General features: G+C 53.2%; 5 protein-coding genes across 5 annotated transcripts; 3 read left to right on the forward strand and 2 right to left on the reverse strand.

Annotated features, from left to right (window-relative positions):
- Positions 1-1,179: 1,179 nt before the first annotated feature.
- PG994_002376 (uncharacterized protein) lies at positions 1,180-2,613 on the forward strand (the record flags this gene model as incomplete). The annotated part of the gene is made up of 1 exon (XM_066853785.1): positions 1,180-2,613. One exon carries the CDS (start codon positions 1,180-1,182, stop codon positions 2,611-2,613), a length of 1,434 nt encoding a protein of 477 aa, XP_066721926.1.
- Positions 2,614-3,081: 468 nt separating this feature from the next.
- On the forward strand, positions 3,082-4,693 carry PG994_002377 (aldehyde dehydrogenase; the record flags this gene model as incomplete). The annotated part of the gene is made up of 2 exons (XM_066853786.1): positions 3,082-3,591; positions 3,668-4,693. The coding sequence occupies 2 exons, from the start codon at positions 3,082-3,084 to the stop codon at positions 4,691-4,693; spliced, it is 1,536 nt and encodes a 511-aa protein (XP_066721927.1).
- Positions 4,694-8,207: 3,514 nt separating this feature from the next.
- Positions 8,208-8,882, reverse strand: PG994_002378 (uncharacterized protein; the record flags this gene model as incomplete). The annotated part of the gene is made up of 1 exon (XM_066853787.1): positions 8,208-8,882. The coding sequence occupies one exon, from the start codon at positions 8,880-8,882 to the stop codon at positions 8,208-8,210; it is 675 nt and encodes a 224-aa protein (XP_066721928.1).
- A 183-nt stretch (positions 8,883-9,065) lies between these two features.
- PG994_002379 (uncharacterized protein) lies at positions 9,066-9,773 on the reverse strand (the record flags this gene model as incomplete). Its single annotated transcript, XM_066853788.1, has 1 exon — positions 9,066-9,773. One exon carries the CDS (start codon positions 9,771-9,773, stop codon positions 9,066-9,068), a length of 708 nt encoding a protein of 235 aa, XP_066721929.1.
- Positions 9,774-10,924: 1,151 nt separating this feature from the next.
- On the forward strand, positions 10,925-13,039 carry PG994_002380 (uncharacterized protein; the record flags this gene model as incomplete). The annotated part of the gene is given in 6 exon segments (XM_066853789.1): positions 10,925-11,118; positions 11,187-11,249; positions 11,325-12,229; positions 12,352-12,700; positions 12,718-12,856; positions 12,926-13,039. The coding sequence occupies 6 exon segments, from the start codon at positions 10,925-10,927 to the stop codon at positions 13,037-13,039; spliced, it is 1,764 nt and encodes a 587-aa protein (XP_066721930.1).
- Between the last annotated feature and the right edge of the window lie 61 nt (positions 13,040-13,100).

Here is a 13,100-nt window from a genome sequence, read left to right on the forward strand (position 1 = left end):
GAGAAGAGCAGATAGCGGACCGAACGACAGTAAAGAAATTCAACTTCATTGGGGCCTAGGGATTGGTGTCCTGGCTTTAGTTACATTTATCGGTCAAAGTCAAGCGGCGCGGCGTCAGTCGTTTCTGCAATAGAACAAGCCTTGTAGGAGACTGTCGTTGGCCCTTCTTAGCGCACATGGCGTGGTCGAGGTTGCATTTCGCGGTACAGCGATATTGCCTTTCTGGGACGGTTCCAAGGACACCCAAGAGCCGGATCAGCCTCCAGACCGGGGATGGATCAGTAGACAGATGACATATCATCATTACAAAGTTTAAATCTATATATACATGACTTGCATCTGTGTCACTTAGCCCTAATAACAGGAGTAAATCGTCTCACTCTCCCCCCAAAGTAAAGCCCAGCATTGGTTTTGACGACCGAAGGTAACTGTATGGTGGGTAGTAACATAGTGCTCGTTCTCCCCAGGAAGTATCAGTGATCAGGTTTCCCAGATGAGCCAACGAAACACGCCATCTGGGTGACATCGAGCGATGGGGCCGGAGAACACCGGAGCAAACGTTGCACGACAAACCGGCCACCAGGCCAAGCACATAAAAGTCGGTTCGGTAGTTATGCCGAGGAGTTTCTCCGCGACCGACCTTTGGTTGCGTCTGGGACATGAAGCTGAAATCATGCGAGGCGGACAGTGCGGAGTGGATGTTCTGGAGAAGGAGCGGGCATTAAAGGTTGGATGATAAAGCACTTTGAACGAGTCCCGTAGGGCTGTGCCGCATCGCTTAATCCTGAAAGGAGGCCACAGACCCGTACGTATAGTCGCTATTTGATCCAAGTTCCTGTACACTTAGCTTTGATTAGTCATCACCAACCCACTTGTACCAGTGAATTACTTACCAAGAGCAGCCAGAGATCAACCACCAAGCGGGGATCATGGTGCACATAAAACGTACCTATCCACCATACCGGCTCCCATGACAATAAGAAGGATGCGAAGCATGCACAGGAACAATTTCCTGTCAACTCTCTGATACCTTCCTTTTCTGGCCCCTTTGACAAAAAGGCGTTACATCCGAGACCAAATCGAGAAATCCAGCACTATGGAGGCCAAAGAGATCCGTGTCCGGCCGCTCGGGGAGAGTTCCGGGCCGACCGCTTCGAGCTCTCGGACATGGACCACACCATGCCCAAAATCTACGTCCAGATCGCCGAGGTATTCGAGCTGCCGCCGGACGCTGACCGCGAGGCCATCGTGGACAGCCTCACCAAGGGGCTGGCGTTCGCGCTGGGGCAGTATCCCGTCATGGCGGGGGTGCTGCGCATGAACGCCTCGAACGGGCGCATGTGGGTCACCAAGAGGGAGGACGCGACCGTGGATCTCTTCGTCAGAGATACCTCCTCAGCAGCAGCACCGGGCGGCGAAGGAGGAGGAGACCGGATGCCGTCGTTCGCGTATCTCGAGGCCAACGACTTCCCCGTCCACCTGCTCGACGGCCCCAAGGTCCTGCCCAAGATCGTGACGGAGAAGCAGCTCTTCTCGCCGCTGGGCGACAACGCCTCCGACGACGACTCCACCGTCATCTCCACCTTCCAGATCACCTTCCTCGAGGGCGGCCTCGTCCTCGCAGCCGCTATCCACCACAACTGCTCCGATGGGCCGGGGTGCAACGGCTTCCTGACAACGTGGGCCGAGAATTCGGCCGCTGCCACCCGCGGGGACCCCTTCAAGCCCATCGAAATGGCCAATGCCAACCGCGACCAGCTGAGCGCCCCCAAACCCAGCCCCGCCCGCTGGCAGCAGCTCGACGGCAAATTCCCCATCCTCAAGAACCTCGGCGCGCCCTCACCCGCCCCGCCGACCGAATTCGTGAGGCCCACCCTCAAGATCCGCATGTGGCACGTCCCGCGGAGCCGCGCCGCAGCGCTCAAGGCGGCGTGCGCCCCGCCCCCGGCCGACGCGGACAAGTGGGTCTCCACCTACGACTGCATCATGGCACTGTTCTGGAAGACCATCACGCGCGCCAAGCTACCGCTCCTGAAGCCGGCCCTGAAGGGTAAAGAGGTCATCCTGGCGCACGCCGTCAACACGCGCAACATGCTGGAGCCGCCGCTGCCGGACCGTTTCCTGGGCAACGCCGTCGCGCTGCCGCGCGTCTCCGTCGGCTCCATCGAGGAGTTAGTAAAAGTTGGAGAGGACAACCTGCCGCGGCTCGCGGCCGCCGTCCGCAGGTCCATCCGGACCATCACGCCGCAGTACGCCGCGGAGCTGCCCGAGTGGGTCGCGGGCCTCGAGGACCGCCGCTACATCGCCATCGCCATGGACTCGTTCTTAGGGATGGACCTCGCGGGCACGAGTTGGCAGGGCATGACGCCGTACGAGCAGCACGACTTCGGGTTCGGCTTGCCGAAGGCCATGCGTTGGCCGCATCCACAATTCGAGGGGTACGTATTTCTCTTGCCGTCGCGGGCGGCGGTGAAGAAGCAGAACAAGGAAGGAGGTGGGGATAATGACGAGGGGTTGGAGATTTGTGTTTGCTTGGAGGAGAGCTGTCATGACCGGTTGTTGCAGGATACGGAGCTGTTGAGGTTCGCTCAGCCGCGGGGGCTGAATGCTTGAGTGAATGCTCTACCAATGCTGATGCAGGTGATACTTCTCGTGGGTAGACTGGTTTTCGAATCATCAGAGTCAAGTCATTAGAATCATAGACGTCATTCAATAGTAATCAAATCACCTGGATAGTCTTGCATGCCTAAGACATCTTGCAATCTTGCAACGCTACGGAATCCTAACTCCGCACGCACATCGTGGGGGAGTGATCTGTCTGGACCAAGCAATGTGCCAGGGGTAGGAGCAATGTATGCGTAAGTCGTGTACGACTCTCAAGAGGTTGCATTCGGCGATTTTCCCCTTTACCCCACACGCACCAGGAGCCCCTCGGCCTCAAAGGTGACGCCGCATCCCATCCCAATTTACCGCATATTATCGTTCCATTTGATGTCTCGACCGCACCACTCGAATCATACGCGGTGAAATCTCCAAATTGCAGCTTTCTTCCCTAGTATATGCGTCTTTTAGTGATCTACCATGGCCACTATTAGTGAGAGCAAAGCTTTATGCGATGCGAGACCATCAGTACACGAACCACAGCAGCTCTGCATCGGGGGCTCCAGCTGTAACAGCGCAGATGGATCGACTTTCCCCGTGGTCAATCCCATGACGGGCGACAATGTGTACGGCTGCGCCTCCGCGACCATTGAGGATTGCACCCGGGCTATCGATGCAGCCTCGGCCGCCTTCGAGAAATGGTCCCGCACCAGTCCCGCGTCGAGGCGGCTCATTCTCCTCAAAGCCGCCGACATTATCGAGCAGTACCTGCAGCAGGACGCACCCGCCATCCTCTCTTCCGAGGTATCCGCCACGAAGGGTTGGGTCAGGGTGAACGTTCTGGGTACCGCTGGAACCATGCGCGAGGTCGCTAGCATGGCGACACACATCAAGGGGGAGATCATCCCGGCCGAGCGCCCGGGAACGACGATCCTCGTCGAACGCGAGCCCATGGGCGTTTGTTTCGCCATGAGCCCGTGGAATGCTCCGGTGCGTTTCTTTCCTCTTCCGGTGTCTGTCTGTCAATTCGGAACCTCCCTCGGACTGACTCCCGACATCTTCACAGGTAAACCTAACGGCGCGCGCGGTCTGTATGCCACTGATATGCGGGAACACTGCCGTGCTCAAGCCCTCCGAGTTCTCGCCCAAGAGTCAGTATCTGGTAGTGCGGGCCCTGCAGGAAGCCGGGCTCCCCACCGGCTGCCTCAACTACCTGCCCGTCTCCGCGGAGAAGACGCCTGAGGTGACCGAGTACATCATCAAGCACCCCGCGGTGCGCCACGTCAACTTTACGGGCAGTGACCGGGTGGGCAAGATCATCGCGGGCCTGGCAGCATCCTGCCTCAAGCCCTGCGTGCTGGAGCTGGGCGGCAAGGCGCCCCTCATCATTCTGGACGACGCCGACGTGGGAGACGCGGTCGCGGCCGTCACGTTTGGCGCGCTGGCCAACGCGGGCCAGATCTGCATGTCCACGGAGCGCGTTATCGTGCACGCCTCCGTCGCGGAGGAGTTCAAGAGCGCCTTGGTCAAGCGCTTTCACGAGATCAAGGTCGGCGACCACACCCAGGACAACTCCGTGTGCATCTCGGGCATGTTCAGCCCCGTCCACGCCCAGCGCGTCAAAACCATGCTCGAAGCCGCGCGCACGGCCGGCGCCCAGCTCCTCGTCGGCGACATGGCCCTCACGGGCCCGCGGGGGACCATCATGGGTCCCCACATCCTCGACGGCGTGACACCGGACATGGAGATCTTCCGGCGCGAGAGCTTCGGCCCGCTCGTGTGCCTGACCGAGTTCCGCGGGGGCGACGACGACGACGAGGAGGCCGTCCGGCTGGCCAACGACAGCGAGTACAGCCTGTCGGGCGCCGTCTTCTCGCGCGACGTCATGCGCGCGCTCGCCGTGGCGCGGCGCATGCGGACGGGGGCGTGCCACGTCAACGGCGCGACCATCTTCTTCGAGCCGACGGTGCCGAACGGGGGGATGGGGGGTAGCTCGGGGTACGGCCGCTTCGGCGGGATCGCGGGGGTCGAGGAGTTTACGCAGCGCAAGATCATCACATTGGCGAGGGGCGGGATAAAGTACCCTTTCTGATACTGGATAACGCAGATAGTATATTGCCACAGACCGGTCTTGATTGATCGTCATTGCTAGTAAACCATCTTCAGTCACTTTTGTATATGAGCAACGATGAAACTAATTATCAACATTGTCGTTATTCCATCCAACGTGACACCATGATTTCGGCCTATGATCTCAACAGGCAGTTTAAATGTAGCATGCCGTGGTCCTCCCAGCGAATTGGCCTCTTCCTCTTGACAGTGAGGGGTTCATGTTGCTGCCTGTGACCCTACCTGCAGCAACCCCTGTTTTCACGTATATCCGCCGCGGATGATTGGGACACTCTCATATCTGCCGTCAAGGCTCAACAAGACGCCATTACGCAAATCCAATGTAACTGGCGTGACGTTAGGTTGCAAGAGGATTGGGAGGCAAAGGAGCGAGAAAACGAGTCGATGCGTTTGATTCAGTCGCTTCAGAACTTTCGCGCATGAAAGACCTCATCCCGCAGCAGCAAGTTCGGACGGACAGGTCTAGTCTGCTTCGTTGGTTATCATCGGTAGCAGATCCTTCGGCAAATTATGCCGCAGTCCGGGACAAACATACTCAGAAAACCGGAGATGGGATATTGCAGACAGAAGAATTCCGCAGCTGGATGTTTGGGCATAACTCACTCTTGTGGCTTCATGGTAAAGGTAAGAAAGTCACCCAAAAGCTTTTGTACCATACGCTGACCACAATGATTTACGCAGCTGGTTCGGGAAAATCATTTCTCAGGTACGTACTCACGATTTCATCATCCCGGCTTCTTTCACTGCACATCGGCTAATAGGGAGTGGACGTTATAACAGCACCACGGTGATCAACTTCCTTCAAGGCCACTGCGCCACCGGAGCCAACCAGATATACAGCGCTGTGGCATACTTCTACTTCGACTTCCGGAATCCCTCCAAGCAAACGCCAGACAATCTTTTACGATCTCTTATAGCTCAAATTTACCAAGGTCGTCCAGACACTCCGGAACCTTTAACGTTAGGGACCCACCTTTCGCGCCCCCCCTGCTTTCGCGCCCCTATTAACCAGCCACCGGATTTTTCAACCCCTTCAATTATTTCGATTTCCTCCACCAATTTTTTATCGTTTTCCTTCAAACTTTAAATATAGTGCCGATAACTAATTATAAAGTAATATACTGAAAAAGAGCTCTAGGAAGCTTTAAATTATATCGTAAATAGTACTCCGATTAAACAGGCCGCTCGTAAATACGGTATTCCCGAGTTAACGCTCCGGAGCCGACTTTAGGGCCACCAGTCCAGATCAAAGGGTGCGGCAAATCTTTAAAGGCTTAATCTTAACTAAAAGAAGCACTTAACATCATAAATTATTACTTAATAAGCTCTAAGGCTTCCTCTAACCCACGCCTAAATACGAGAATTCGCCGAGCGTATCTTTCGAACCTAAAAGGACCCTAACCTAGTTAAGAAAGAAATAACTTTAAGCCTTTATATAAAAGAATCCTATTATTAAAGTTTTAAAGGTTCGAGCTATTAATTTAAAGCGTATTAATAATATTTCTATTAAAATAATTCGGTCCTAATTTTAACGATTCGAATAACCCGATATTTAAGAAATTAAGCTAGCTAACCGTTATAATATAAATAAAGCAGGGGTTTTTAAAAGTATCGGATTAAATAATTTAATACTCGGAAATACTAAAAACCGGTCTATTTAAAAAAAATAACCTAATTCGAAGGCTTAAACCTCTTTTATTAAATATATATTAATTTTAAGGCGTATAATTAATTTATTAATTATTTTTAAAAGTAAAACCGTTTAATAATAATAATTCCCTTTTAATTTAGCTCCTTTTAAAGGTTAATAATTTACCGCGACGGAAAATAAATAAATAACGGATAAAATAGCCGTCGAATAGCTCGAAAAAGTCTTTATCCCGAATACCGCCCCGGAAAACCTTTCAAAATACCGCCTACTTATTATCGACGGCTACGGAAGCTATATAATAATTAATTTTATATATTTATACTTTAATTATTATATTTATTTTCTTTTTTTACCCCCTCATATATCCCACGTTTTATAACCCCTCGATCTAGCCGTTTTTAACCCTTTAAAAACGGCATATCGGAAAGTATTCGGAAATATAAACTAATACTCGAACTTAATAGTAATCGGTAAACGATACTTCTTTTAATATTATTAGAAGGCCTGTTCGAAAGCATTTTCGGGCTAGAATATTTAAAATAATTAAAAAGCAGCCGGCTTTTAACTAATAAATATAATAAAACTATTACTAAGCCCGCTTTTAATCGGAAACACCCTCTATATAACGTCCGATCCGGCTTATACGAAACCTAACGGGTTTAATAAGGTCCTTTATACGCCCCGGAATATAATTCGTAATTCGAATATTATCTGGTCGACCTTAAAAAAGTCGGTTAAATTTAAGGAGTAAGTCCGGCTTATTAACTTATTAAAAAAAAATATAGCTATATAATAGCAACTATTTTAAAAAGTCCGGAAAGCATTTAATAAGAAGGATATATAAATAATTATTTTAAAAAGGCAGGTTGAGGCACTCTAAGCTTAATTAGAGGCTATAAGGCCGAGGAAATAAAAAAAGGTAGATTTAAGCCCGAATTCGAGGTTCGCTATAATCGAAAATATATAATATACGTAAATAGCTATTAAAAAAGCTAAAATTATTTCTAATAAAAAAAGTAATAATAAAATTAATAAAGCTAGCTCTTATATAATTATTACTATAAGGTCGAGCTAAATAGGCGATATTAAATTAAAGGGGTAAATTTAAACGAACTAATTAATAGGGGCGCGAAAGCAAGGGGGGCGCGAAAAGTGGGTCCCCGACGTTATAGGAGGCATAGAGTATGAGTAATAAGTTAATTAAAGAAAGAAAGAAGAGAGCTCTAAGAAGTAGCTCCGAGATGTGACCAATAATATATGCACAGGAAAGGCACGTGACTACCATCTTAACAAGAGGTAATAGAAGTTAACCTTTTATTAATAGTATAACAGTGATACTTAATAGTGATATATGTCTAACGGTTGGTATATTCAGATTGACGGTTCTTTCATTCTCGGCCGACCTTGGTACCAATCAATATATTAAGCCAAGTCAACACCTAGTTCAGGGTACGAGCTCCATTCTAGCAGGAATATAAGACTTAGGGTCAGTAATGTTCCTAATCGCAATCTATATTGCGGTCTGGGAAGTTTGCCAACTCACGTTCTGGAGATTGCTCCATAGCCTCCCGGAACTTGGAATTCAGTGCTCTAGTACTGTGTTAGTTCTCACGATTACATGAAAAGGTGATAAGAGGAAGATAGAGCGTGAGGAAGTACCTAGCTTCGTCCAAGAACTCCAAAAGTATAGTGGCCGCCTCAACCCGACCCATCACGGGCATAGGACTTGTGGCATCCCGACGAGCATCTAGGACCCCTAGGTTGATATCGGGTGCCGTAGCCGCCAAGAAACCCTCCAGACCGACGACTTCGAGTTTTTCCGGCCCTAGAGGCGCCGGCGGCGGATCCTCCACCGAGATGGGCTGGTCACGTGCACGCACGAAGGCGTAATGATTAAGGTGTCGTTGGCCGGATTTTGTTGGTGGATTGTGCCCCTGGGATACGAGGACCGTCCACCCGCCCGGATCCAGATCACGCGCTCGCGGGAACAAGAAGACCTCCCCGGCCCCCTCGAGAACCACCAAGGCAGAGACAGGTTTTCACTCATGATGGGGTTCACCGGGGCCGATGATACTGGATCGGCGGTCAATGACGCCGGGGCACTAGAGAAGCTGAAGGACGCGTGAGTGTTGTGTGAAAAATAGAAATCGCCTTTTCTCCACTCCAGCATCGACAGCCACACGAGAAAGCCGGCGGCGGAGCGCTCGGGCTTCAGGAGCCCGTCAGCCAAATAGAGGGTATCGTATTTTGTGTTTGCGGTCCTGTTGAGACCGAGTCGGTGCCGGATGAATATTTGTTGGACGGGGAAAATATCGAGCGGGGTCAGATTGGAGCTTGTCGGTAGCCAAAACCTTTTGCGCAAAGCAGCCGAGTAGGCGCCGGCCTGCTGCGCGGGTGTTGCCAATCCTATCGGATTTTTGTAATAGATTTTGTATGAGGGAGTCGGTGAACCAGGAAGGCGACGGACTTGGTTCAAAATGGAGATGTCGAGATCATCCATATCTTGGGTTTCCTGAATAAGCCGTCTAATGGCCTGGTACTTCAGGTCTCTTTGGCCCTCAATGCTGACAGACGTGTTCGGTACCGGCGGATGGCTATCATCATATCATCATCTTCCTTTGGCCAAACCATATCCAAGGCTGCATCCTCCACCAACGGGAGCGAGGCCAGAAGCTCCATGTTGCTATTGTGAGCCGGCATGCAGACCTGGGAACCTCACCCCCCCCCCCCCAGAGTCGAACTTTGTCAAGTAGTCCACAGAAGACATAGCCCTCCGCGGCCGCACCTCCTCGAGAACTCTCAAGGGGTAACCGAAGCCCGTAGGATTACAGGGGTCGATGTTGGTGTGCCGCGACGCAATAAACATGCCCATGCCGACCTGGAAGCCGACGATGCCATACCGCACCACCCCGCTCATCCGAATGAGGTCTGTGACGTCCAAGACGACCATGCCCCATTCGATGTCGGTGTCGCGATAGACGGCGGCCAGCGGTTCCGGGCGGGTCTGCGCGTCAAAACTGCGCAGCGGGTCGAAAGCGATGCCTAGGAGGAGCGCGGCGGTAATGGAAGAGAACGGCGGGACGCTCTCGCGGTCCCACGGCCGATGGCGCTGGGGCTGGGAGCAATGCCGGTTGAGCTGGGGCAGCTGGACTGGCTCGGGATGACGAAGGTTTACGCTGTGTATGGCGTTGTCGTTGCTCATGCCCTCATCGTGACCAGCGGCAAAGTAACTTGCCATGAGGGCCATCTCGCTACGGATGGCAGTGTGGTTGGCTGGGTCGGAGAGTACGGTGATGATGCGCCGACCACAGGCCACCAGCCGTTCCGCATGTAGCGACTCTGCTTCTTCGTCGGTCGTCTGTCGTCTGGATAAGGTTGTGGATGAAGGCATCGACTCTGTTTACACAGAAATCTCCACGCAAGGAGTGTGGCTTGAAGCATGTGGCTACTTTGCGGCACATCTACAATCTTTTTTCGTTCCCGTTCCACCACGTATGGCCGCCTTGACCCATTTTATCGCCGTAGCTTTTTGAGTGCCGCTTGCATATGCAAGTTATGGCCACTAAGCTTCAGCTGACGGATCGTTGGGGTCCAAAATCAGTCATCATTATCTGATAAGCAATGTTACATTGCCCTCCATGCAACATACCACGAAATATGTGCGGCTTTCTCTCTGGAATGGGCATATATTAGCGACGGTGCGGGGGAGGTCCGGGTATTTGCACAGTAGTATGTGATTATCAGGCCCCCCAGCTCTGTCACATCCATGCAGGGTTTTTCGGGCAGCGGCGTTTGTCGATTATGCGGGCCGACCCCTGGCCGCTGAACGTGGTCAACCAACCGGCCAATGGGACGTCTCCATCTTCAGCAGACGCAGGGGGGGGTAATGAAATGTTCTGCTGCAGCTTCAAGCGAGCGAACCTTGACCATTTTGCCCTCCTCACTTGCTTCCAGCTTGGTGCCATCTTCTGTCCGACTGAAGGTTCTTAATTTGACGAGAAATCAACATGTCAGGCTGAGAGCAAAAATCATACTCTTCACCACCCAATCTTCCGACCGGCTTTGAGACAAGGCTCTGGGAAAGCTATTTATAGCTCCCACGATGGATGGCTGAGCTTGGAGCTGAGCCAGCCTTCTCCGCACGCAAGGTCGATCTCATTGGCTTGTTGGCTGTTTGCTCGACACGATAATATGCATAAGGATGCAACAGTTCTTTAGAGAGTTGGTACACCATATGCATTGACAGGGGTCGTGTGTCACTTTCCAAGCAGGCTGGATTGACATCTCTCATGGAGGGGGGATGCTTTGGATTCTTCTGTGACAGTTATCTTTGTCATCTCTGCTACATCTCAATGGCGGGGATCCAGGGTTTCCTTTGCGAACGAGGGTATTTCAATCCCACGCAGTGCCCCCTCCCTAATAGCCACCATTTGTTGCCCACTCGTTGAACTGTCGGTTTAGTGATACAATCATCAAAACATCTCCAGCACTATTCGTGTAGGATAACACCTCTCCTCGCTGTTCAGCTTCTGTCTCGCCAGAATGGGTGCTTATGTTTCGGTTCACGAGTGTGAGAGCCACTACAACGTAACGATCAACTGCCAACACTCCGACTATGACAATGAAACCGACACGTATAGGACGCTGGGCGGGCATGCACCGCGGGAGTTCCCTGGCAATCCTGACGTCGCTGGAATAGGGGTATTTATCCCCCAGGCAATAACAGTGTTGTGGCGGTGAACTAATGACGAAACCCAGATTGTTGGGTTTTCCTCGCGATAACCTGTTTCGCCTTGCTCATCAGCGCGATAGATGTCGTCTGGCAGATGCTCAAGACTTGTGGGTATAAGAAGACGCGCTCAGAAGAGTGAGTTGTTCATCCTGGCCATGGCCTAGTTGCGTCAGAATGTAGGAAACTGACTGATCATCCATCTGGCTCTAGAGAAAAGCTCAGTCAGCCAGACCGGGTCAGTGTCTCCGACATTTTAGAGAGCATGGTTTTGAGCTGCAGCGACCAGCAAGTCTTCACCGGCGCGGCCTACGCCCTCACGCTGCGCTACTGGCAGGGCTGCACCATCTCGGCCTACCACTACAACGTGGTGGCCAACATGATGCTGCTGAGCTGCGCGACGCACCTCATGTCCGTGACCATCGTGCGCAACTACTGGCGGTACCGCGTGCTCGCCTTCCTGCGCGTGCTCTGCATCACGGGCGTCTTCGTCGTCACGGGCCTGCTCATGGTGAACCAGAACGCCGACGAGGCCGGGTCGGACATGCGGTTCCCGACCAGGGTGCCCGACGCCAACGCCACGACCAGCCTGCTGTTCCTGCCCGCCGCCTGCTTCGAGTCGGCCCGCTCGCCCTTCGCGGCCACGTTCCGCAACACGACGGCCAGCGCCGACGCCTTCTTCCTGCAGACGCTGCGGCACTCGACGCCGGGGAACAACCGGATCCACGGCTGGAACTGGTTCATCGTGCTGCTCCTGTTCTACCTCGTCGCCGGCGTCGCCGAGGTCGTCCGGCTCGTGCGGCGCCACAAGCACGGCGCCGGCTGGCGCGGCCGGGCGCACAAGCGGTGGTCGCGCGTCTTCAAGCCGCGGTCGAGGCTGCGGAGGGCCGTCGCGTTCGGCTACCTGCTCTACCTCACGGCCGGCGTCGCCGTCAGCTCCGTGGCCATGGGCAAGTCGGCCGTGTACATCTTCCGGTTGCGCGACTGGGTCGACCGCTCCGGCTGGATCGAGGACGACAACGGCATCAACCCGGAGAACGATTGGAAATCGTTCGGTCAGCTGGTGCCCATCTTCATGACCGCCATGGTCTTCTTTGCGTTCCTGCAACTTCTGAGCGGTAAGTCTTCCCCAAGTTCCAGCAAACACCGGCTCCTCCCTCTTTTCCGCCTATTGCCCTGTTTTTCTCACGGGAAATCAGTTTTCGAGCCATGAATGCAACATACTAACGCGCAGTCACAGAGCGACTTACTCAAAATAAGAAACACAGGCATGCAAACGACGAAAAGTCAACTCAAAACGGCACAACCATCTTCTACAATGATCCCACGCAGCAGTACGCCCTCCTCGACAACAACGCCTCCAGTGACAACAAGTTCGATGCATCGTATTACGGCGTGGATCAGATGTCGTCACCGCCCGCGGCTCATGGCTCTGAATCATCCCAGGCTTCTCCGTTCCGCGTATCCACCAGCAGCGGCAGCAACGATAGTACCCCTCGGGCCAGCAACAGTGCGGCATCCACGCCCCAGCTGCCGGGACTCGGCTTGCAGAACACCTCCCCTCTCTTCGGTAATGGTAGCAGCATCGTGTCACCCCCGCAATCAGTAGTGGCGACGGCGGCGGCAGCTGCAACGCCACCAAGACCGCTCACGTCTCGATTCAGCAGCGGCTGCTCCTCTACCGCGGGGCCGGTGTTTCCGCCGACCCCGACGCCGCCGGCGTCATCCCGGCCGTCGAGTGGGACGTATGTCCCTCTGGCACAGCAGGATGATGGTGCTGGCGGAAACCCATCGGGGCGGCCTTAGCCACACAGTCGCGGGGTATCTGGTGCGTCTTGGTCAGCGGCCGAGGGGAGGCGGACGTCGGATGGGTCTTGGAGGTCGTCTCGGGGTGGTTAGAAGAGTTTCCTACGCGCTCAGCAGGGTGAAGAAGACTTGTTCTATCTGTTAGCTGTCAAGGACCTCTCTCTTTAGGCTAGTTGCTCTGTT

The sequence above is a fragment of the Apiospora phragmitis genome, assembly GCF_038363925.1.
Source record: "Apiospora phragmitis strain CBS 135458 chromosome Unknown utg000002l:1.0-5516284.0:1.0-5523493.0, whole genome shotgun sequence".
Classification (NCBI taxonomy): domain Eukaryota; kingdom Fungi; phylum Ascomycota; class Sordariomycetes; order Amphisphaeriales; family Apiosporaceae; genus Apiospora; species Apiospora phragmitis.